General features: G+C 48.3%; 1 protein-coding gene across 1 annotated transcript in view; it reads right to left on the reverse strand.

The window, feature by feature from the left end:
• The window catches only part of LOC141107389 (connector enhancer of kinase suppressor of ras 2-like), a gene marked incomplete in the record, with an annotated part of 546,558 nt that overhangs the window by 29,835 nt on the left and 489,583 nt on the right, over window positions 1–27,140 (reverse strand). The window contains 4 exon segments of the mRNA XM_073598089.1: window positions 17,161–17,232; window positions 17,904–17,977; window positions 19,121–19,296; window positions 24,198–24,246. Of these exon segments, the coding sequence (XP_073454190.1) occupies window positions 17,161–17,232; window positions 17,904–17,977; window positions 19,121–19,296; window positions 24,198–24,246 (371 nt within the window).

Genomic DNA, 27,140 nt, shown 5'->3' on the forward strand with positions numbered 1-27,140 from the left:
GAGCTTAGTCACCCTGATATAATGCGTCAGAGGCGGAGCTTAGTCACTCTGATATAATGCGTCAGAGGTGGAACTTAGTCACTCTGATATAATGCGTCAGAGGCGGAGCTTAGTTACTCTGATATAATGCGTCAGAGGCGGAGCTTAGTCACGCTGATATAATGCGTCAGAGGCGGAGCTTAGTCACGCTGATATAATGCGTCAGAGGCGGAGCTTAGTCACCCTGATATAATGTGTCAGAGGCGGAGCTTAGTCACGCTGATATAATGCGTCAGAGGCGGAGCTTAGTCACGCTGATATAATGCGTCAGAGGCGGAGCTTAGTCACTCTGATATAATGCATCAGAGGCGGAGCTTAGTCACCCTGATATAATGCGTCAGAGGCGGAGCTTAGTCACGCTGATATAATGCGTCAGAGGCGGAGCTTAGTCACGCTGATATAATGCGTCAGAGGCGGAGCTTAGTCACTCTGATATAATGCGTCAGGGGCGGAGCTTAGTCACCCTGATATAATGCGTCAGAGGCGGAGCTTAGTCACTCTGATATAATGCGTCAGGGGCGGAGCTTAGTCACTCTAAAATAATGCATCAGAGGCGGAGCTTAGTCACTCTGATATAATGCGTCGGGGCGGAGCTTAGTCACCTGCCCTTCTGTGAGGAAGCTGCTGGGGGGGGCGGTTCTGAGATCCACGGCCACGTTTTTCATGCACATTCACGTCAAAGCGATGTCCGGCACTACAAGCGAGTGTCAAATTTGTTTAAATTGATACATTGTTTAACCACTTAGGGACCGAGCCTCTTTCTGAGATTTGGTGTTTACAAGTTAAAAACTGTTTTTTTTGCTCGAAAATTACTTAGAACCCCCAAACACTGTATTTATTTATTTTTCTAGCACCCTAGAGAATAAAATGGCGGCCGTTGCAATACTTTCTGTCACACCGTATTTGCGCAGCGGTCTTACAAGCGCACTTTTTTGGGGGAAATAATACACTTTTTTGAATTAAAAAATAAGACAACAGTAAAGTTAACCCAATTTTTTTATATTGTGAAAGATAATGTTACGCCGAGTTAATTGATACCCAACATGTCACGCTTCAAAATTGCGCCCGCTCGTGGAATGGCGACAAACTTTTACCCTTAAAAATCTCCATAGGCGACATTTAAAAAAATTCCACAGGTTGCATGTTTTGAGTTACAGAGGAGGTCTAGGGCCGCCATTTTATTCTCTAGGGTGTTAGAAAAATAAATAAATACAGTGTTTGGGGGTTCTACGTAATTTTCGAGCAAAAAAAACAGTTTTTAACTTGTAAACACCAAATGTGAATTAACGAATTGGTCGAAATTCGTTAAAAAAACTAGGTTTGGAACTAAACGAACTGCACATGTCTATTAAATATTTCCTCTGTGCAAGAAACCAAAAGATAACATTTTTTTTTTTTTAAAAAGAACAGTATAAAAATAAAAGGTAAAATAAATAAGAACATTTTTTTTTTTTTTTTAAACTTTCCCCCATCCCACCGAGCTCGCATGCAGAAGCGAACGCATATGAAAACGGTGGTCAAACCACACATGTGAGGTATCGCCGTAATCGTATCCGAATTAATGAAACCCATTTAACGTTTTTTTCCGGAAATTCGAAAAATCGAAAATCTGAAATAATAACAAACTAATAATAACTTAACTATTAAATGATAGGTATTGGAATTTCTTTTCAAATTTGGCTTTTAGTGAACGTAACGAATACGAATTTATCCGAAGTTACGAAGAAATAACGAATGCCGCATCTAAACGAATAGAACGTAATGAATTAGTAATAATAAATAACAATAATAATAATAAAAACTTTTTATTATTATTATTAATAATTTTTATTAATTTATTATTATTTAGTTCCGTTCCATTTGTTTAGATGCGGCATTCGTTATTTCAGATAATTCATAACTTTGGATAAATTCGTATTCGTTACATTCACTAACAGCCAAATTTGAAAGGAAATTCCAATACCTATCATTTAATAGTTAAGTTATTATTAGTTAGTTATTGTTTCAAATTTTTGTTCCTATTTTCGGATTTTCGAATAGCGATCATAACTAAAACAAAAAACGAATGTAACAAAAAGGAACACATTTTTCGGCAGTGCACATGTCTAATATTTAATCTAAGGAGGACACACTTTATAAGAGGATAATAAAGAAGGAGAAGAAATACATTAAATAGAAAGTGGAATTAATACAAGTAAATTATTTTTTATTTTATTTGGTTTATATAAAGTGGAATTCATTCAAATAAATAATTACTTTTTATTATTGTATTTAAAGCGGGGGGTGTCCAAACTTTCTAAACAATGGGCCAGTTTACTTTTGGACTTGGGGGGGGGGGGCGGACTGACCAGAAGGAAAATAACTTTTTTTTCCTGGCATTAGTGGGAGTAAACGGTGCCCCATCTATGGTATTAGGGGGATGATTGTGCCCCACTGTTGGTGTCAGAGGGCAGAATAGTGTCTCACATCCTTGGGAGGAATTGTGCCCCAGGGGCCGGATAAAGGCAAGCAAAGGGCCGCATCTGGCCCCCCCGGGCCACAGTTTGGAGACCCCTGACTTAAAAAAAGAAAAAAGTAATTCAAATAAATTATTGTTACTATTTTTATTTTAAATAAAGTAAAATTAGTTAATACAACACATTATTTTTATTTTTTATTTAAAGTGGAATTCATTATTTTAAAGACTATTAACATTTATATTTGGTATATATTCATAATATTTTTTTATACTAATTAATTCAAATACTTATTAAAGAAAATAAATGAAATAATGTATTGTTATCCTTTATTTTCTTTAATAATTATTTAATTTAATTCATATAATAAATATTATGAATATATAACAAATACAAATATAAATATTAATGGACTTTAAAATTATGAATTCCAATTTAAATTAGAAAAATAAATAAATAAAATAATGTATTGTATTATTTGTGTTTTAGGGTCCCTTGAAAACGTATGAGGCGGTGATTGGAGGGGCCCCCAGTCGCTGTCATTGATTGGCCTTTGGTGGAGCGTCTCTCTGGTTATGCGCTCGCCTCCTGTGTATTCCGCGGCGCTCTCCGGGATTGGACGGCTGTCTGGCGCTCGCTCCCGTATATTGATAAATAGAGTCTATTTTTAGCCCGCCCGCTGCCTGATATCTTGTTGCTCAGCAAAGCGTTTCTGAGCACGGAAAAGCAATTAGGATCGCACCTCTCCGAAGAGTTCATTTATTGGAGCGCGGAATGTGGGGGAGGACGCCGAGGATTGTGCGGCGTGTCGGCGCGGATCATGTGACAATCGTGTATATATCCGGCTCTCATCTCTCATATTTCCCTTTTCTGTCTTCCAGGAAAACAAAATCATATAATGAGAATTGTTTAACCTCTTACTGCCCCACGTAATGCAGAGAGGGGCGGGATTTAATCACCACACGCCGCACATACGTGTCCGGACACCGTTCTGTGCAGAGAGCGCGCTCAGGACCAGCTGGCTCGTGGTCTGTAGTAATGATCAGGAGCCGACGGGACATCTCCCGGTCATGTGACAGCCAATCACAGCGGTCACGTCATTTGGCAGTCCTTTGCAATGGGGCTAATCTGAGGTGCATGCATTGGGGCTGATCTGAGATCTGAGGTGCATGCATTGGGGCTGATCTGAGGTGCATGCGTTGGGGCTGATCTGAGGTGCATGTCTTGGGGCTGATCTGAGGTGCATGCGTTGGGGCTGATCTGAGGTGCATGCGTTGGGGCTGATCTGAGGTGCATGCATTGGGGCTGATCTGAGGTGCATGCGTTGGGGCTGATCTGAGATCTGAGGTGCATGCATTGGGGCTGATCTGAGGTGCATGCGTTGGGGCTGATCTGAGGTGCATGCATTGGGGCTGATCTGAGGTGCATGCGTTGGGGCTGATCTGAGATCTGAGGTGCATGCATTGGGGCTGATCTGAGGTGCATGCGTTGGGGCTGATCTGAGGTGAATGCATTGGGGCTGATCTGAGGTGCATGCGTTGGGCTGATCTGAGGTGCATGCGTTGGGGCTGATCTGAGGTGCATGCGTTGGGGCTGATCTGAGGTGCATGCATTGGGGCTGATCTGAGGTGCATGCGTTGGGGCTGATCTGAGGTGCATGCGTTGGGGCTGATCTGAGGTGCATGCGTTGGGGCTGATCTGAGGTGCATGCGTTGGGGCTGATCTGAGGTGCATGCATTGGGGCTGATCTGAGGTGTAAAATGCATGCATTGGGGCGGATCTGAGGTGCATGCGTTGGGGCTGATCTGAGGTGTAAAATGCATGCATTGGGGCAGATCTGAGGTGCATGCGTTGGGGCTGATCTGAGGTGCATGCATTGGGGCTGATCTGAGGTGTAAAATGCATGCATTGGGGCTGATCTGTGGTGTATGCATTGGGGCTGATCTTAGGTCTAAAATGCATGCATTGGGGCGGATCTGAGGTGCATGTCTTGGGGCTGATCTGAGGTGCATGCGTTGGGGCTGATCTGAGGTGCATGCGTTGGGGCTGATCTGAGGTGCATGCGTTGGGGCTGATCTGAGGTGCATGCATTGGGGCTGATCTGAGGTGTAAAATGCATGCATTGGGGCTGATCTGAGGTGCATGCATTGGGGCTGATCTTAGGTCTAAAATGCATGCATTGGGGCGGATCTGAGGTGCATGCCTTGGGGCGGATCTGAGGTGCATGCGTTGGGGCTGATCTGAGGTGCATGCATTGGGGTGGATCTGAGGTGCATGCATTGGGGCGGATCTGAGGTGCATGCCTTGGGGCTGATCTGAGGTACATGCGTTGGGGCTGATCTGAGGTGCATGCATTGGGGCTGATCTGAGGTACATGCGTTGGGGCTGATCTGAGGTGCATGCATTGGGGCTGATCTGAGGGCATGCGTTGGGGCTGATCTGAGGTGCATGCGTCGGGCTGATCTGAGGTGCATGCATTGGGGCGGATCTGAGGTGCATGCATTGGGGCGGATCTGAGGTGCATGCGTTGGGGCTGATCTGAGGTGCATGCGTTGGGGCTGATCTGAGGTGCATGCATTGGGGCGGATCTGAGGTGCATGCATTGGGGTGGATCTGAGGTGCATGCGTTGGGGCTGATCTGAGGTGCATGCATTGGGGCGGATCTGAGGTGGGGCAGAGGTGAGGAGCATGCGTTGGGGCGGATCTGAGGTGCATGTACTGGGGCTGAATGTAGTGCACCCATTATTGATCTTTGCACGCACAGTTCTATTGGCGGGTTAAACTCATGAATTCTTATAGAACGATGAGGGGAAAGGAATTGGGCACCATTGTTGTCTCTGCGGCAGTTTTGCGCACGGGGGGGGGGGGGGAGGACACGACACTAATGTGGGAAAAGGTTGCGTCCCCCTCCCCCCCTGGTTTACACACAATGGTTTCCTCCAGCAGTTGGCGGTTTTTCAGCGATGGCGTCACTGGAGGCGGTCCTCCCCTCTCCCTCCATTCACATGAAAGACGCAATCTCTCTCCCTCATACAAGTGCGTGTGATTGGAACGCCGGACTAGAAAAGGCGCATTGTTCTGAACACAAATGCTGACAATTATGGGAACGCCCGGCCCCATCTGCGGGATTCTTCCCTCCACAATCAGATTCATCGTCTCCATTTATTATTTCATCTTCTTCTCACGTTTCCCATGAAAAAAAAATTCTCATTTTCAACATTTTCAATTTAAAGGGGAAGCGGCGCTGACAGCCGCGTTCGGCTTATTTACAGGTCACATGACTAGTAAAAGCCAAAACTTTTTTAAATTTTATTTTGGACAATAAATAGCTGAAGATCTCCTGGAAGTTTTTTTTTTTTTTTTGGTATCACAACAGGAAGTGAGAGGAGATCTTCTCTTAGGTGTCCCCATTGGAAGATTTCCCCTCTCTTCCTGTCCCGGTGACAACATTTTGGATTTCCCATCATTTTCAAGGCAAACAGAATGGGCGTGGTCAAAAAGCGCGCTAAGCTAGTCGCCCCCCCAAAAAAAGGAGGAGGAGCTTCTTTTGGGCAACGAACGTCCATAGGGCAGCAAATGGAAGTGAATAGACTACCCTATGTGTGGCGCGCACCTCCGCGTGTAAATGGAGCTTTAAAAATCACAAGTGGGAACGTTCCTTCTACATAGAGTCAGGGTTGGACCTCAGGGGGCAGTGCCGGGACAAGGTCATCAACAGCCCGGGGGGGCAAATATACCAAACTGCCCCCCCTCCAATGTATGGGCATTATTTGTCAGAAAATATCCCCCCCCAAATATAAAAATGAAATTGAGTACTAATCTGCATGCTTAACCGCTGAGCATAAATCCCCCCCCAGTACAAATCTCAAGGGGGTCCAACCCGGTACTAGCAAGGTGGGCCTAATAAAGGGGGTCCAACCCGCTACTAGCAAGGAGGACCTAATAAAGGGGGTCCAACCCGCTACTAGCAAGGGGGACCTAATAAAGGGGGTCCAACCTACTACTAGCAAGGTGGGCCTAATAAAGGGGGTCCAACCCGCTACTAGCAAGGAGGACCTAATAAAGGGGGTCCAACCCGCTACTAGCAAGGGGGACCTAATAAAGGGGGTCCAACCCGCTACTAGCAAGGGGGACCTAATAAAGGGGGTCCAACCTACTACTAGCAAGGGGGACCTAATAAAGGGGGTCCAACCTGCTACTAGCAAGGGGGACCTAATAAAGGGGGTCCAACCTACTACTAGCAAGGGGGACCTAATAAAGGGGGTCCAACCTGCTACTAGCAAGGGGGACCTAATAAAGGGGGTCCAACCTGCTACTAGCAAGGGGGACCTAATAAAGGGGGTCCAACCCGCTACTAGCAAGGGGGACCTAATAAAGGGGGTTCAACCTACTACTAGCAAGGTGGGCCTAATAAAGGGGGTCCAACCCGCTACTAGCAAGGAGGACCTAATAAAGGGGGTCCAACCCGCTACTAGCAAGGGGGACCTAATAAAGGGGGTCCAACCCGCTACTAGCAAGGGGGACCTAATAAAGGGGGTCCAACCTACTACTAGCAAGGGGGACCTAATAAAGGGGGTCCAACCTGCTACTAGCAAGGGGGACCTAATAAAGGGGGTCCAACCTACTACTAGCAAGGGGGACCTAATAAAGGGGGTCCAACCTGCTACTAGCAAGGGGGACCTAATAAAGGGGGTCCAACCTGCTACTAGCAAGGGGGACCTAATAAAGGGGGTCCAACCCGCTAATAGCAAGGGGGACCTAATAAAGGGGGTCCAACCCGCTACTAGCAAGGGGGACCTAATAAAGGGGGTCCAACCCGCTACTAGCAAGGGGGAGCTAATAAAGGGGGTCCAATTCGCTACTAGCAAGGGGGACCTAATAAAGGGGGTCCAACCTACTACTAGCAAGGGGGACCTAATAAAGGGGGTCCAACTCGCTACTAGCAAGGGGGACCTAATAAAGGGGGTCCAACCCGCTACTAGCAAGAGGGACCTAATAAAGGGGATCCAACCCCCTACTAGCAAGGTGGACCTAATAAAGGGGGTCCAACCCGCTACTAGCAAGGGGGACCTAATAAAGGGGGTCCAACCCGCTACTAGCAAGGTGCACCTAATAAAGGGGGTCCAATCTGCTACTAGCAAGGTGGACCTAATAAAGGGGGTCCAACCCGCTACTAGCAAGGGGGACCTAATAAAGGGGGTCCAACCCGCTACTAGCAAGGGGGAGCTAATAAAGGGGGTCCAACCCGCTACAAGCAAGGTGCACCTAATAAAGGGGGTCCAACCCGCTACAAGCAAGGTGCACCTAATAAAGGGGGTCCAACCTACTACTAGCAAGGGGGACCTAATAAAGGGGGTCCAACTCGATACTAGCAAGGTGGACTGAATAAAGTAGCTGGTGAGTGTATATTGAACATTATGTGTGGCCCTTTAGTGATGTCAGGGGCCACATTTGAAGCCCCCTCATAAGATAACCACCAATCGTCCTGTTAGCGGCGGCACTCAGGGGAGGCGTTGCTCGGCGCCCTCCACGTCCGCAGAACGATCATTTTGTTTCTGATTTTCCAGCGGATTCATCTCACGCCGTCGCACACTTTCCCACGAGGCCGTCCTATTAGCGAGGATGTCACAGGCACAATGCTAGATGACAATCACCGAGGTGTCGCCTATCCGCGGTGTCTCTGCAGTGTCAGCGCCGCCGTCGCACCACGCAGATATCACACGGCGTTAAGTGACAGCCATGTCATCTGCAATACAACCGACTCTCTGATACCCTCCAGGAAAACAATGTAACAAAACAAGAGATGTAAGGAGGGGGGGAGGGGGAGTCGTGTTTACTCGTCTCCTCGGGGACGCCGAATGGAAATTATTTTATCGATTTTACAGGTTTCCACCATACATGGCGGCGGGGTGGCGGCATCTGATCTGGATAATCAGGACGTGGTATATCTTATAGGGCAATTACTGTTTCTTTCAAACGATCGATCCCAAGAATATTCCCCCCCCCCCCCGGAGATCCCTCTAATATCCAATATGGGGGCCGTCACCATCAATGCCCATCGTTGTACATCCCAGTCACCCATAGCCGAGGAGAAACGGGAATTTAGGTCATCACAAAACTAAAAGATATCAATTCTTTTCTATTATTAATATTACAATCTCCTGAGGACGGAGCGATCGCCTATCACCGTCCACATAAAATAACAACTCGCAGCATATTGGACAAAAACCCCCCGACTTGTATATTACAGTGGGGGGAAAATAACGATCGTCTCCCCTGCAGATTGTGTAAGTTTTGCCCACTTACAAAGAAATGAAGGGTCTATAATTTTTATCATAGGTGTATTTTATATGATAGAGACAGAATATCAACCAAAAATCCAGAAAAATCACACAATACAAATGTTATAAATGTTTTTCTTTTTTTTCTTTTTTGACGACGTTGTACTGCACTGGCGACAGCATGTAAAAAAAAAAAAAAATATATATATATATTTTTTTTTTTTTTCATTTTTTTAAATGTCTTTATTTTCCAAAAAAATTGTGACAAAAAAATTACAACTTCAAAAAGCTCGTCATGCCTCTTACTAAATACCTCGGACTGTCTATTTTCCAAAAAGGGGCCATTTGGGGGATATTTGTACCGTCCTCGCGTTTTTGGGCCTCGAGAAATGAGATCGGCAAGCTCTATTTGTGTGGAAAAAAATGATAAAAATGTCACACGGGTACAATGTTACATGACCGCGGCATTACATGATGGAGGACTCGGGCACCGGAGATGTTTGATGGGCAGCCAGAGGACCACCAGGCTTGGCCAGCGGCTGGGGATGAAGCGTTTCTGAAGATGGAGGAAGCCGCCATCACTGGAACAGCAAGCGGTATAAAGACCCGGAAACTGGAATCCCAGAGGTCACGGTAAGGCACATGCATTGTAGACACGGGACGCGTTTCGAAGGCCGGTCGGCTTCTTCCTCAGCCTGTCGACGTTGGGCTATCCTATCTGGAGCGCTTTGGTTTGTCTGGGCTCCACAAGCTCATTCATTCACATATCTACCCTTGTGTATGTATGCCTATCTACACATCACATCATCTCGGAGCATCTTCTAACAGTCTACGTGTTTCGTCAACTCTCAGTCCGATTCTTTAGGAAGACACCGATGTCTCTAGTTTTTCTTTCCTTCCCACAGTCAGGGAGTTATTTTGGCGAATGACATTCCAAGGGCCATGGTCCATACAACCATATATTTAATAGTGAAATCCCACTGGTTGGCTCCCTCCCCCTAGACTGCAACTGAGTAACAGGTTTTATTGGGGGGGTAAGGAGGGGGGGGGGCAAGGACCAAAAGGACCGATTCTTATTGGTACCTGCTCCAACTTCTGCAATCCCTGCCTAGGCAAGGATGACACCCCTTGCACCCCCCCCCCCAACTGGCCTCCTAGGACACATCACAAATCGCTGAGCCCATGCATGTGCAGTGGGGAGCTCCTGTATTCAAGACGGTGGTGCCGGTGACCTGCAGGAGACAGCGCTGGACCCGAGGCATCTGGTAAGTACCTCATAGAAAACGAATAATGGCCTGGAGAGGGGGAGGGGGGAGAAATCACACAGGGAGCTCTAAAATATGAATAAATAAATAATCTTCAAATTCAAATGGAAAAGAAAGACAAACAGAAAAGTCGATCAATACGCCATCGTTTTTATTTTTCATTTCCCCATTCCTGCATTTTTCTTTTTTTTTTTACATTCAGCTGTCAGTGGGGGGAATCCCGCTGACAGCTGATGAGACATCGGATGTGAAGGGGGCGGCGGCCAGCTTCCCGACCCGCCCCTTAACAACCAGCTATTCTTCACACAGAATTCGAATTCCAACGACACATTTCCCACCGATTCGAATTGTTCTGAAAATCTGGAATTTGTTAGAAAATGAATAAATGAAAGGAAACGAATTCCGAAAACGAAATTAGTAATCGAATGAATGTATCCATTCTGCACTGGGAGGAGACATATAAGACCACGCCCCTTGGAGATAGGAGACATATAAGACCACGCCCCTTGGAGATCGGAGACATATAAGACCACGCCCCTTGGAGATCGGAGACATGTAAGACCACGCCCCTTTGAGATAGGAGACATATAAGACCACGCCCCTTGGAGATAGGAGACATAAGACCACGCCCCTTGGAGATAGGAGACATATAAGACCACGCCCCTTGGAGATCGGAGACATATAAGACCACGCCCCTTGGAGATCGGAGACATGTAAGACCACGCCCCTTTGAGATAGGAGACATATAAGACCACGCCCCTTGGAGATAGGAGACATAAGACCACGCCCCTTGGAGATAGGAGAAATAAGACCACGCCCTTTGGAGATAGGAGACATAAGACCACGCCCCTTGGAGATAGGAGACATATAAGAAAACGCCCCTTGGAGATAGGAGACATATAAGACCACGCCCCTTGGAGATAGGAGACATATAAGACCATGCCCCTTGGAGATAGGAGACATAAGACCACGCCCCTTGGAGATCGGAGACATATAAGACCACTCCTCATGGAGATTGGCGACATATAAGACCACGCCCCTTGGAGATAGGAGACATATAAGACCACGCCCCTTGGAGATCGGAGACATATAAGACCACGCCTCATGGAGATAGGAGAAATATAAGACCACGCCCCTTGGAGATAGGAGACATAAGACCACGCCCCTTGGAGATAGGAGACATAAGACCACACCCCTTGGAGATAGGAGACATAAGACCACGCCCCTTGGAGATAGGAGACATAAGACCACTCCCCTTGGAGCTAGGAGACATAAGACCACGCCCCTTGGAGATAGGAGACATATAAGACAACGCCCCTTGGAGATAAGAGACAAGGCCACACCCCTTGGAGATAAGACACATAAGACCACACCCCTTGGAGATAGGAGACATCTAAGACCATGCCCTTGGAGCTAGGAGACATAAGACCACGCCCCTTGGAGATAGGAGACATATAAGACAACGCCCCTTAGAGATAAGAGACAAGACCACACCCCTTGGAGATAAGACACATAAGACCACGCCCCTTGGAGATAGGAGACATCTAAGACCATGCCCTTGGAGATAGGAGAGATATAAGACCACGCTCCTTGGAGATAGGAAACCTATAAGACCACACCCCTTGGAGATAGTAGACATATAAGACCAAACCCCTTGGAGATAGGAGACATATAAAACCACACCCCTTGAAGATAAGAGACATACAAGACCATGCCCCTTTGGAGATAGGAGACATATAAGACCACGCCCCTTGGAGATAGGAGACCACGCCCCTTGAAGATTGGAGACATATAAGACCACGCCCTTTGGAGATAGGAGACATATAAGACCACACCCCTTGGAGATAGGAGACATAAGACATTGCCCCTTGGAGATAGGAGACATATAAGACCACGCCTCTTTGGAGATATTGGAAACAGTATACAGTACAGTATACATGGAGAGATTTGTTGTTTGCCAAACAACTCCCTGACTGTGGAAAGGAAAGAAAAATCAGGAACATCCGTGTCCTGAAGAAGAAGACTGAGAATCTGCGAAATGCGTAGACTGCTGGCTGTTGGGAGACACCCGCTGGTGGACACTGGAACTGCAACCTCCCACTGGGGAGCTCAGTGCCACCAACAGGTGACCCGACACGGTGATAGGCGATCGCTCTGTCTATAGGAGATTGTAACCTTTGTAATATTAATAATAAAAGAATTGATATATTTTACTTGTTTATTGACCTAAATTCCCATTTTTCTTCGGATGTCGATGATCGTGATGCGAAATATTGAACATATTTGGGACTCACTAACAATCTTTCAGATCCGTTTCTAAGAATTGGTTTCTTTTTATTGTCCAATTAGCAGATTGGTAATCAGGACAGAGCACCCCTCCCCCCGCCTTTGATAAACACGGCGCGGATTTATTTGAAGTGCGCACATCTCCGCGGTTTATCACCAGACCAATCGTAAAAGTAAAGTCGTCTTTTTAAACGTAAAATGCGTTTTAGGTCCCCGCTTAATAAACATGGCGGGTAATCTATTCAGGAGACATTTACATAAGTTCAGCCAATGAATTTGGCGGCGGAGACAAAGCGGCGGGATAAATCTCAGCTGCGTTTATTGATAAGAGAAGGTCGTAATCGGCTTTATGGCGTCACCTCATCTCACTTCACAAACCGATTATATCGTTACCGCCGGAGATGAGCCGCCATCGAGGTCTTCACATTATACAATATGGACAATACAGAGACTGGCTCCACCCCCTCAGCACTGGCCCCACCCCCTTGGCACTGGCCCCACCCCCTCAGCACTGGAGTCTCTAAACATTGTATTACATTGTATATTAAACAAATATTCAAAAAAATCTGTGAGCCCCCCCTTACATTATCCCCATCAGAGTCCCCCCTTACATGATCCCCATCAGAGTCCTCCCTTACATCATCCCCATCAGAGTCCTCCCTTACATCATCCCCATCAGAGTCCTCCCTTACATCATCCCCATCAGAGTCCCCTCTTACATAATCCCCATCAGAGTCCCCCCTTACAGCATCCCCATCAGAGTCCCCCCTTACATCATCCCCATCAGAGTCCCCCCTTACATCGTCCCCATCAGAGTTCCCCCCTTACAGCATCCCCATCAGAGTCCCCCCTTACATCATCCCCATCAGAGTCCCCCCTTACATCATCCCCATCAGAGTCCCCCCTTACATCATCCCCATCAGAGCCCCCTCTTACATCATCCCCATCAGAGTCCCTCCTTACATTAGGATCCCATCAGAGTCCCTCCTTACATCAGGATCCCATCAGAGTCCCCCCTTACATCAGGGTCCCCATCAGAGTCCTCCCTTACATCAGGGTCCCCATCAGAGTCCTCCCTTACATCAGGGTCCCCATCAGAGTCCTCCCTTACATCAGGGCCCCCATCAGAGTCCTCCCTTACATCAGGATCCCCATCAGGGTCCCCTCTTACATCAAGATCCCATCAGAGTCCTCCCTTACATCAGGGTCCCCATAAAAGTCCTCCCCTACATCAGGATCCCCATCAGAGTCCTCTCTTACATCAGGATCCCCATCAGAGTCACCATCAGAGTCCTCCCCTACATCAGAGTCCCCTCTTACAACAGGGTCCCCATCAGAGTCCCCCTTACATCAGGATCCCATCAGAGTCCCCCCTTACATCAGGATCCCATCAGAGTCCCCCCTTACATCAGGATCCCATCAGAGTCCTCCCCTACATCAGGATCCCCATCAGAGTCCCTCCTACATCAGTATCCCCATCAGAGTCCCCCCCTACATCAGGATCCCATCAGAGTCCCCCCTTACATCAAGATCCCATCAGAGTCCTCCCTTACATCAGGGTCCCCATAAAAGTCCTCCCCTACATCAGGATCCCCATCAGAGTCCTCTCTTACATCAGGATCCCCATCAGAGTCCTCCCCTTACATCAGGATACCATCAGAGTCCTCCCCTACATCAGTTTCCCCATCAGAGTCCTCCCCTACATCAGGGTCCACATCAGAGTCCTCCCCTACATCAGGGTCCACATCAGAGTCCTCCCCTACATCAGGATCCCATCAGAGTCCTCCCCTACATCAGTTTCCCCATCAGAGTCCTCCCTTACATCAGGATCCCATCAGAATCCTCCCCTACATCAGGATCCCCATCAGAGTCCTCCCCTACATCAGGATCCCATCAGAGTCCTTCCCTACATCAGGATCCCCATCAGAGTCCCCCCTTACATCAGGATCTCCAATCAGAGTCCCCCCTTACATCAGGATCTCCATCAGAGTCCCCCCCTTACATCAGGATCTCCATCAGAGTCCCCCCTTACATCAGGATCTCCATCAGAGTCCCCCTTACATCAGGATCCCATCAGAGTCCTCCCCTACATCAGGATCTCCATCAGAGTCCCCCCCCCTACATCAGGATCCCCATCAGAGTCCTCCCCTACATCAGGATCTCCATCAGAGTCCCCCCTACATCAGGATCCCCATCAGAGTCCCCCCCTACATCAGGATCCCCATCAGAGTCCCCCCTTACATAGGGATCTCCATCAGAGTCCCCCTTACATCAGGATCCCCATCAGAGTCCCTCCTTACATCAGGATCCCCATCAGAGTCCCCCCTTACATCAGGATCTCCATCAGAGTCCCCCCTACATCAGGATCCCCATCAGAGTCCCCCCCTACATCAGGATCCCTATCAGAGTCCCCCCTTACATCAGGATCTCCATCAGAGTCCCCCTTACATCAGGATCTCCATCAGAGTCCCTCCTTACATCAGGATCCCCATCAGAGTCCCCCCTTACATCAGGATCTCCATCAGAGTCCCCCTTACATCAGGATCTCCATCAGAGTCCCTCCTTACATCAGGATCTCCATCAGAGTCCCCCTTACATCAGGATCCCCATCAGAGTCCCCCCTTACATCAGGATCTCCATCAGAGTCCCCCTTACATCAGGATCTCCATCAGAGTCCCTCCTTACATCAGGATCCCCATCAGAGAAACGAAGACCATAGGGAGCCTCTTCTGAGTGAATCTTCGATCTCTGCACTGTGAAGATCCGGCACTGACCAGGGCTGCAGGCCGTACATTGGGGATCCCCGATCAACAATCTCCTTCCAGCCATGTGGGGGGGCCAAACAATCACATCGGGGTCAGTGAGGAGTGAATTCCGGCCACGTCCCAATATGAAGCCACAATATACATTTTATCATTAAAAATCCATCACCAATCGATCGTTTCATAAAACTATTAGATCATCACCTGAATGACCGCAACATACAGGATATATAATGTAATACTGACACATAATCACACATAGAGGTTGGACTGGATGGATTCCATCTGCCCCTATCACACCTGGTCACGAAGGGCAGCATTTACCCCACTGACACCAACCTCTGCCCTACTCATGTCCATTGCTCTACTGACACCATCCACTACTGCCGCCATATTGAATCCTCGTGTCTTGGATCGGCCGCCATATTGAATCCTCGTGTCTTGGATCGGCCGCCATATTGAATCCTCGCGTCTTGAACCGGCCGCCAGATTGAGTCCTCGCGTCTTGGACCGGCCACCATATTGATTTCTCGCATCTTGGACCGGCCGCCAGATTGAGTCCTCGCATCTTGGACCGGCCGCCATATTGATTTCTCGCGTTTTGGACTGACCGCCAGATTGATTCCTCGCGTCTTGGACCGGCCGCCATACTGAATCCTCACGTCTTGGACCGGCCGCAAGATTGAGTCCTCGCGTCTTGGACCGGCCGCCATATTGATTTCTCGCGTCTTGGACTGACTGCCAGATTGATTCCTCGCGTCTTGGACCGGCCGCCATACTGAATCCTCACGTCTTGGACCGGCCGCCAGATTGAGTCCTCGCGTCTTGGACCGGCCGCCATATTGATTTCTCGCGTCTTGGACCGGCCGCCAGATTGAGTCCTCGCGTCTTGGACCGGCCGCCATATCGATTTCTCGCGTCTTGGACTGACCGCCAGATTGATTACTCGCGTCTTGGACCGGCCGCCATACTGAATCCTCACGTCTTGGACCGGCCGCAAGATTGATTCCTTGCGTCTTGGACCGGCCGCCATACTGAATCCTCGCGTTTCAGACCGGCCGCCATATTGATTTCTCGCGTCTTGGACCAGCCACCATATTGAATCCTTGTGTCTTGGACCGGCCACCATATTTAATCCTCGCTTCTTGGACCGGCCGCCATACTGATTCCTCGTGTCTTGGACCGGCCACCATATTGAATCCTCGCATCTTGGACCGGCGGTCATATTGAATCCTCGCGTCTTGGACCGGCCACCATATTGATTTCTCGCGTCTTGCCATATTTGAGAATTTCTATTTTAAGTTGCAGAGGAACCACCAATAACCCCGGAGAGATTTACACACGTTTCGAAAATAGAAAAGCCGCGTTCACAGCAGAAGAAGTCCAGAATAGAGCCGGCGAGGGAGGAAAGGCGCAGTTGGCACGGCGGTGAATTATTTATCGCCGTACATGTGGCTGTGATCTGACGAAGCAGCGGAGGGGGGGTCACATTAATTTTGCAGGATGAAGTCTGTGACCGAGACGCACGCAGGGCAGCGCCGGCGGAGGATTCCAACCAATGACAGCCTGCTGGGGACGCCGTCTTTTCCCGATCAGAGCCGCAGCTAAATAATGAGAGACGTCCCAACATTCTATGAACTGGGACAACATCTGAGGAATGAGCGGGACAGAAGATCGGCGGTGGAACAACAAAAAACACAAACTTTGTCCAAAATACTAAACTGATAGTCCGAAGGAAAGCGGCAGATGGAACTGTGACAAAGTTACAATGTACAGTCTGATCACTGGGGGAGGGGAGACTGAGGAAATGCCTCCTCCTGCCTGCAGCAGACTGATGGTTGCGGATCTCCTCCGGTTCTCAGGACACAACGACACAGAAATGTTAGTAGAACCTTCTATAGATGGGGGATGGGCACAGAGGTATATATGTTTTCTCGGAATGTCCAGGAACACAAATCCTAAAGAACCCCCCCTCCCCCCCCACAATAGACGGCTGCCAGGGCGATGTTCTACGATCCGGCGTGACGCGCACACCGAGCATCGATCGAATATCACCGTCCTCTCATCCTACCTGTTCATCTCCTCCAGACAGTCCGTCGCAAAGAAGAAACTCTTGATTTTCGGGTGACACGCTTTGAAGGCGCTGCGGAGAAAACACAAAATATTCCTCATTTCATCACTTCAAAGGAAACGTTCCGAGGGGGCGGGGCAATGTATCACAGATCAACATGTCATTGGCTGTTCTATCAACACCAGAGATGGAATGTTACACTGTATGGATACAATGACACTATCACTCCGCCCTATGACAGAGACCACACCCCCCAGCCCTGCTGAATGACAGAGGCCACACCCCCAGCCCTGCTGAATGACAGAGGCCACACCCCCAGCCCAGCTGAATGACAGAGGCCACACCCCTAGCCCTGCTGAATGACAGAAACCACACCCCCAGCTCTGCTTAATGACAGAGGCCACACCTCCAGCCCTGCTCTGCTGCATGACAGAGGCCACACCCCCAGCCCTGCTGCATGACAGAGGCCACACCCCCCAGCTCTGCTCTGTCACATCGCCATCTGCTGGATAGAAGACTGACCTTTCACCTCTCAGTGTAGAAATGAACGAGGTGGAAGTATAACGATCGTTATCTGCTGATAATATATTTATAATCTCAGTGAGGAGAGATGTGGAATATATATATATATACATGGGAATATCTATAATCAGGGTCATCTCTATGATATGAATATATAATGTATCCCCCTCATCCCGGCACCCCTCTGTGTGCGGGGGATGGAAACTTCTCCGTCTACTTACTGTTTCCTCCGACATTCGATGGCACGATCGATCCTGAACTCTGGGAGGCTGATGAACCCCTCCGCCTTTTCATCCTGGAAATAGGAAATAGATTGTCACTTCTCCCATCCATGGAGGGCTGATCCCTATGTGTCGGAGGGAGCGATCCCTATGTGTCGGAGGGAATGATCCCTATGTGTCGGAGGGAGTGATCCCTATGTGTCAGAGGGAGTGATCCCTATGTGTCAGAGGGAGCGATCCCTATGTGTCGGAGGGAATGATCCCTATGTGTTGGAGGGAGTGATCCCTATGTGTCGGAGGGAGTGATCCCTATATGTGTCGGAGGGACTGGGGACTCAGTTGGGGCACACTGTCTGTTTATAAACAATGTTACTTTGTATCTCTCTATCTCCCGTCTGATCAATGTTTATAAACAATGTTACTTTGTATCTCTCTATCTCCCGTCTGATCAATGTTTATAAACAATGTTACTTTGTATCTCTCTATCTCCCGTCTGATCAATGTTTATAAACAATGTTACTTTGTATCTCTCTATCTCCCGTCTGATCAATGTTTATAAACAATGTTACTTTGTATCTCTCTATCTCCTGTCTGATCAATGTTTATAAACAATGTTACTTTGTATCTCTCTATCTCCCGTCTGATCAATGTTTATAAACAATGTTACTTTGTATCTCTCTATCTCCCGTCTGATCAATGTTTATAAACAATGTTACTTTGTATCTCCCTATCTCCCGTCTGATCAATGTTTATAAACAATGTTACTTTGTATCTCTCTATCTCCCGTCTGATCAATGTTTATAAACAATGTTACTTTGTATCTCTCTATCTCCCGTCTGATCAATGTTTATAAACAATGTTACTTTGTATCTCTCTATCTCCTGTCTGATCAACGTTTATAAACAATGTTACTTTGTATCTCTCTCATCTGATCAATGTTTATAAACAATGTTACTTTGTATCTCTCTATCTCCTGTCTGATCAACGTTTATAAACAATGTTACTTTGTATCTCTCTATCTCCTGTCTGATCAATGTTTATAAACAATGTTCCTTTGTATCTCTCTATGGGCTCATTGTCAGTAGCATTCCTCTTTGGGATGATGACACTTCAGGCAGTGCGGGGGAGGGGGGGGGATTGTATCGCCTCCTCAGCACCTCCTTCATCCTCTTGAACCCCACAATAGAGCCCCCCCAGTCACATGCATTGTGACTCACGTTTTGATTGGTGTACCAGTAGAGGGCGGAGTCCTTCAGGATGAACCAATACTTCTTCCACTTCTGGGTGAAATATCCCTTGGCGTCCTTCTTCTTCCACAGCCATCCCTCACAGTCTCCGTGGCCGAGATCCTTACAGGAAATCCTCCGCCGGCTCCCGCTGGTCAGCGAATTTCCTGCCATGGAGAAAAGAGAAAATCTCAACTTTTGATGCAAAATCTCTTTCTTTTAGTATCAGTTATCAGGAAGATGTTTGTTATAGTGGAACACGGGATAAAAAAATCGGACATGTATGGCGCCGGCTGTCAGGGGTGACACTCGGGAGTTCTTGTTTTCTGACTTCCCTCTGTAACATATTTTTATTACCTGTTGATCCCGCCAGTGACTCTGTCATTTCTCCCCTTCCTGTAATAGGGTGACAACAGTGTTCACCCCTCAGTGAAATCGTACAGCAGCGTTGTCACCCGAGACATACATTTCTGTACAGCGCAGCACTGAAGGGGTTAACGGCCCAGCAGAGAACAGAGAAGCAACTTTGTTTCCTTTTCTCCACAAAAAAAACGGAACAAAGTTTTTTTTTTGGTAAAATGTTTCTGTATTGTTCAGAAAAAAAAAGTCTCAGTTCTCATTTGTCAGCGATGGACGGAATATCCCATCTGTGGCTGTGATTGGTTTATCGATGGAACGATGTAATAGGCCCCTTTCAGACGCAGCGGATCCACCCAATCAGATCTGTCTGCTGATATCCCCTGAGCAGGAGGATGACCCCCAGAGCAGGCGGATGACCCCCAGAGCAGGCAGATGACCCCCCGAGCAAGCGGATGACCCCCTAAGCACGCAGATGACCCCCTAAGCATGCGGATGACCCCCCCGAGCAGGCGGATGACCCCCCCCAGCAGGCTGATGACCCCCCCGAGCAGGCTGATGACCCCCAGAGCAGGCGGATGACCCCCAGAGCAGGCGGATGACCCCCAGAGCAGGCGGATGACCCCCCCGAGCAGGCGGATGACCCCCAGAGCAGGCGGATGACCCCCTGAGCAGGCGGATGACCCCCAGAGCAGGCGGATGACCCCCAGAGCAGGCGGATGACCCCCAGAGCAGGCGGGTGACCCCCTGAGAAGGCGGATGACCCCCTAAGCAGGCGGATGACCCCCTGAGCAGGCGGATGACCCCCAGAGCAGGCGGATGACCCCCCGAGCAGGCGGATGACCCCCTAAGCACGCAGATGACCCCCTAAGCACGCGGATGACCCCCCCGAGCAGGCGGATGACCCCCCCCGAGGAGGCTGATGACCCCCCCGAGCAGGCGGATGACCCCCAGAGTAGGCAGATGACCCCCTGAGCAGGCGGATGACCCCCAGAGCAGGCGGATGACCCCCTAAGCAGGCAGATGAACCCCTGAGCAGCCGGATGACCCCCAGAGCAGGCGGTTGAACCCCCAGAGCAGGCGGATGACCCCCTGAGAAGGCGGATGACCCCCAGAGCAGGCGGATGACCCCCAGAGCAGGCGGATGACCCCCAGAGCAGGCGGGTGACCCCCTGAGAAGGCGGATGACCCCCTGAGCAGGCGGATGACCCCCTGAGCAGGTGGATGACCCCCTGAGCAGGCGGATGACCCCCAGAGCAGGCGGTTGAACCCCTGAGAAGGCGGATGACCCCCAGAGCAGGCGGATGACCCCCTGAGCAGGCGGATGACCCCCAGAGCAGGCGGATGACCCCCTGAGCAGGCGGATGACCCCCTGAGCAGGCGGATGACCCCCAGAGCAGATGGATGACCCCCTGAGCAGGCGGATGACCCCCAGAGCAGGCGGATGACCCCCTAAGCAGGCGGATGACCCCCTAAGCAGGCGGATGACCCCCTAAGCAGGCGGATGACCCCCTGAGAAGGCGGATGACCCCCAGAGCAGGCGGATGACCCCCTAAGCAGGCGGATGACCCCCTGAGCAGGCGGATGACCCCCTGAGAAGGCGGATGACCCCCAGAGCAGGCGGATGACCCCCTAAGCAGGCGGATGACCCCCTGAGCAGGCGGATGACCCCCTGAGCAGGCGGATGACCCCCAGAGCAGGCGGGTGACCCCCTGAGAAGGCGGATGACCCCCAGAGTAGGCGGATGACCCCCTAAGCAGGCGGATGACCCTCTAAGCAGGCGGATGACCCCCTGAGAAGGCGGATGACCCCCTGAGAAGGCGGATGACCAGGCCCACTCTCCTCTATGGGGCGATCGGATTGGAAATGGACTGCATGTCCATTTCCATCCAATCCGATCCGCCAGACGGATGGCAAACGTATCCCCATACATCTGTTTTTAGCGGATTGTTTTGGATCGGATGGCGGCGGGTGTCAGCGGACATCCACCACCCCTATAGAGAACAATGGGTGGTCCAATCAGGATCTGCCTAGAAAAACAGACAGGCGGACCCCGATCGGTTCCCTGGGGTGAAGGGGGCCATAAGGCTGATATACTAAACGAGTGGAGAACGTTCGCTCAGATGTGGGTTGGCAGCCCATTCATTTCAATGGGACGCCTCAATGCAAAGCACTTAACATGAATGAATGCACCGCCATCAATGTAAATGGGCCCCGACTATCATCCAATCACCTGCAAGCAAATAAATCTGACATTTTTCCCTGCACTGGATTGGGTGTTCAGCGTTGTATTTATTAACTGCGCAAAGACCGCGCCCATTCTGACACTTCGCTCCTACATGTAAAAATCTGTATTCTTTTGCTAGAGAATTACTTAGAACCCCCCAAACATTATATGTTTTTTTCTTTTTTTTAAAGCAGAGGCCCTAGAGAATATAATGGTGGGTGTTGCAATTTTTTAGGTCACACGGTATTTGCGCAGAGGTTTTTTCAAACGCAATTTATACTTTCCAAAATATACTTTAATAACGCACAAAGTTAGGCAATGTACCAGTATAACCACCCATAGCTGGGTGACTTACCAGTATAACCACCCATAGTTGGGCGACTTACCAGTATAAACACCCATAGTTGGGCGACTTACCAGTATAAACACCCATAGTTGGGTGACTTACCAGTATAACCACCCATAGGCGGGTGACTTACCAGTATAACCACCCATAGTTGGGCGACTTACCATTATAACCACCCATAGTTGGGCGACTTACCAGTATAACCACCCATAGTTGGGCGACTTACCAGTATAAACACCCATAGTTGGGTGACTTACCAGTATAACCACCCATAGGCGGGTGACTTACCAGTATAACCACCCATAGTTGGGCAACTTACCATTATAACCACCCATAGTTGGGCGACTTACCAGTATAACCACCCATAGTTGGGTGACTTACCAGTATAACCACCCATAGTTGGGGACTTACCAGTATAACCACCCATAGTTGGGGACTTACCAGTATAACCACCCATAGTTGGGTGACTTACCAGTATAAACACCCATAGTTGGGCGACTTACCAGTATAACCACCCATAGTTGGGCAATGTACCGGTATAACTACCCATAGTTGGGCGACTTACAGGTATAACCACCCATAGTTGGGCAATGTACTGGTACAACCAGCCATAGTTGGGCGACGTACCCGTATAATCACCCTTAGTTGGGCGATGTACCGGTATAACCACTCATAGTTGGGTGACGTACCGGTATAACCACTCATAGTTGGATGACGTACCGGTATAACCACTCATAGTTGGGTGACGTACCGGTATAACCACCCATAGTTGGATGACGTACCGGTATAACCACCCATAGTTGGATGACGTACCGGTATAACCACCCATAGTTGGATGACGTACCGGTATAACCACTCATAGTCCTTTCCTCTCCCTATATGCTTGGGGGGGTTGGGGGGGTGTTTGTTGGAAATATGGTCACGTGACTTGAGAAACGTTTTGATGAAAATGCATATTGCGTTTCCATTGTCTATAATGTAATTCGCCTTTTTACCAAAATTAACAAAAAGCAGCAAGCGGGATTTTCCCAGCAACACGAGGCTCCGCCCCTCTCATGCAGCGCAGCGATGAAGAGCTTCATAGATTAGAACGGTAAGTGGTTTTCGTGTGATTTTAGCGCGCTGCGACCCTGCATTGTAGCTAGACATGTCCACTGCCGAAAAAATGTGTTCGTTTTCGTTTCATAGGATTTTTTTTTTTTTTTCAATTTTCGTAAATTCAAAGTCGTAAATTCGAAAATTTGTAAATTTGAAAATCAGGAAATTCAAAGATTTGTAAATGTGAACAACTCAAAAATCCAAAAATTTAAAAGAAAGAGAATCTGAAAATTCTAAATAATAATTATTAAATGATAGGTATTGGAATTTCTTTTCAAATTTGGCTGTTTAGTGAACGTAACGAATACGAATTATCCGAAATAACAAATGCCGCATCTAAAAAAATGGAACGAATGAAAAAATAATAGTGATAAAAAGTTTTTATTATTATTATTATTGTTATTTATTATTATTAATTCTTTATGTTCCATTTTATTTTTAGATGCTGCATTCGTTTTTTCGGATAATTCGTAACTTCGGATAAATTCGTATTCTTTACGTTCACTAACAGCCAAATTTGAAAGGAAACTCCAATACCTATCATTTAATAGTTAGTAATAGTTAAGTTATTTATTAATTATTTATTTAATTTAATTTAATTCACTTATGTATTATAATAATTTATATAATTAATTTATTTATTATAATAATTTAATTCAATTTATTTATTTAAGAATGAATTATTATAATTAAGTTATTAGTTGGTAATTATTTCTGATTTTTGAATTTTCGGGTTTTCGAATTTTCTGTTCTTATTTTTGGATTTTCGTTCTTTTGAATTTTCGTTCTAATTTCCGGATTTCGAATTTGCGATTTTTTTAATTTACGAATTTTTCGAATATTCGAATTTACAAATATTTGGAAAAATTTGTTAAATGGGTTTTCGTTAATTTGGATATTTCCGAATTAACAAATTTGTCAAAATTCGTAAAAAAAAAAAATAAATAAAAAGAAATTGAAATGAAACAAATGACACATGTCTCATTGTAGCACACGTATGTAATGGTGAGAACGTCATCAGAAGTTTTCAGAGTTTTTACCTTTTGATCTTTTTTTGGTTTTTACCCTCAGAGATGCGTAATGGAAAGACTGGAAGAGAAGAGAGAACATTGGAGGAGATTAGGGGGAGGAGTCACTGAGCGACCAATCAGCATAAAATACATCGTTTCCTGCCCGTCAATATTACAACACATTGCACAAGATATACAGAAGGTGAATGAATGACGTGACTGATACGGAAGGCGGACAGTGGGGGGCGCACCAGCGTGGGATCAGGTGACATGCACCTTGTTTATTCTGAGTCTGCTTATCTTGGATCGCATTGTAGCAGATTGTTCCATGTTTCGGGGGGGGGGGGGTTCTGCGATGGCTCCTCTATCTTTGCTATGAGCTGCTGGCATTGGACTGATACACGCGTTTTATTGCCTAAAGCATAAGCACACCAATGCGTTTTGGACAACCTCCTACTATGCGCCCGCCATTTACAATGCCTACAGTACATATATAATTACTAACAAGGGGGGGTTGGCTCCAATATGGGGGTACGTACGATTGGCTAGATAAGTTTAGTGACCGCAATCGTTAGACACACCTACATTCGCGCTCATGTAGATATATGGGGGGGTGGGGGATGGGGGAGGGGTGATTTACTAAAACTGGAGGGTGCAGAATCTGGTGCGGCTGTGCACGGGAGCCAATCAGCTTCTTCAATTAAAGTGGAACTTTAGGGCTCTTTTCACGCGGCTCTGTAGCAAAATCGTGGTGGAAAACGCGCAATTTTGCTGCGTTTACGGTGCGTTTCTGGGTTGCCCGCACCTGTGAAAAATGGACTCAAAAACTCAAATCGCGGTGCGTTTTTTTTTTTTACATCGACTTCCATTGATTTCAATGGGAAGCTGCGTTTTTTGGACTTTTGCTCCTGCCTGGTGCAGATGGGAAATTCTCATGTAGAAGGAGAAGAAACGGATCGTTTTTTTTTTATTAGAACGATCCCATCTCAGCGCGATTTCCTTTTTATTCCTCAATAATTGATATCATTCTATTCCGAGCCCTCGCCGGGATTATCAGCGCGAGACGCCGGACACAAAAGCGGCTTCAGAATTTAAAGCGCACTCGTCGCCGTTTTGTCCGCGGCCGCCGCTTCATGGTTCTCCCACGGAGGAGAGCAGGCTGCGTCCCGTGGACAGCTAGAAAACTGACCACGCTGTGCTCCCTCCTGCTTAGTGTAGCCAGTTTGTAATAGGAAAGCAGAGGGGACTGGCAGGATTTCACACAAAGGAAGCAATACAAAGAGAACGGGAGACTTCCTCATACCAGTACATGGGACAGCCAACACATATCAGGGGGGGAGGGGGAGGAGACTTCCTCATACCAGTACATGGGACAGCCAACACATATCAGGGGGGAGGAGACTTCCTCATACCAGTACATGGGACAGCCAACACATATCGGGGGGGAGGGGGAGGAGACTTCCTCATACCAGTACATGGGACAGCCGACACATATCGGGGGGGAGGGGGAGGAGACTTTCTCATACCAGTACATGGGACAGCTGACACATATCAGGGGGGAGGGGGATGAGACTTCCCCATACCAGTACATGGGACAGCCGACACATATCAGGGGGGAGGGGGAGGAAACTTCCTCATACCAGTACATGGGACAGCAGACATATCAGGGGGGATGGGAGGAGACTTCCTCATACAAGTACATGGGACAGCCGACACATATCGGGGGGGAGGGGGAGGAGACTTCCTCATACCAGTACATGGGACAGCTGCCACATATCAGGGGGGGAGGGGGAGGAGACTTTCTCATACCAGTACATGGGACAGCCAACACATATCGGGGGGGGAGACTTCCTCATACCAGTACATGGGACAGCTGCCACATATCAGGGGGGAGGGGGAGGAGACTTCCTCATTCCAGTACATGGGACAGCCGACACATATCAGGGGGGAGGAGACTTCCTCATACCAGTACATGGGACAGCTGCCACATATCAGGGGGGGGAGGGGGAGGAGACTTCCTCTTGCCAGTACATGGGACAGCTGACACATATCAGGGGGGAGGGGGAGGAGACTTCCTCATACCAGTACATGGGACAGCTGACACATATCGAGGGGGAGGGGGAGGAGACTTCCTCATACCAGTACATGGGACAGCCGACACATATCAGGGGGGGAGGGGGAGGAGACTTCCTCATACCAGTACATGGGACAGACGACACATATCGGGGGGGAGGGGGAGGAGACTTCCTCATACCAGTACATAGGACAGCCGTCAAATATCGGGGGGAGGGGGAGGAGACTTCCTCATACCAGTACATGGGACAGCCGACACATATCAGGGGGGAGGAGACTTCCTCATACCAGTACATGGGACAGCCGACACATATCGGGGGGGGAGGGGGAGGAGACTTCCTCATACCAGTACATGGGACAGCCGTCAAATATCGGGGGGAGGGGGAGGAGACTTCCTCATACCAGTACATGGGACAGCCGACACATATCAGGGGGGAGGGGGAGGAGACTTCCTCATACCAGTACATGGGACAGCCGACACATATCAGGGGGGAGGGGGAGGAGACTTCCTCATACCAGTACATGGGAAAGCAGACACATATCGGGGGGGGGAGGGGGAGGAGACTTCCTCATACCAGTACATGGGACAGCAGACACATATCGGGGGGGGAGGGGGAGGAGACTTCCTCATACCAGTACATGGGACAGCCGACACATATCAGGAATAGGAAGTGTTTGGGGAATTTATTCTTTAATTTGTATCTTTTTTATTATCTCTTTAATATAACGAGATCTGTTACATTAGAAGACGTTCCCTTCCCCCGCGCTCTGCAGGCTCTGCCAACATACATCCAAGCAATGCTGGAAATCGATTGTTCTGCTTTGATATCCGCATCTCGCTGCATCTACATATGTGCGCCACTCGATGAAAAGTAAGAAGAATCGCAATGAAAGAACGTG

Source organism: Aquarana catesbeiana, linkage group LG09, assembly GCF_042186555.1.
Source record: "Aquarana catesbeiana isolate 2022-GZ linkage group LG09, ASM4218655v1, whole genome shotgun sequence".
Taxonomy (NCBI): domain Eukaryota; kingdom Metazoa; phylum Chordata; class Amphibia; order Anura; family Ranidae; genus Aquarana; species Aquarana catesbeiana.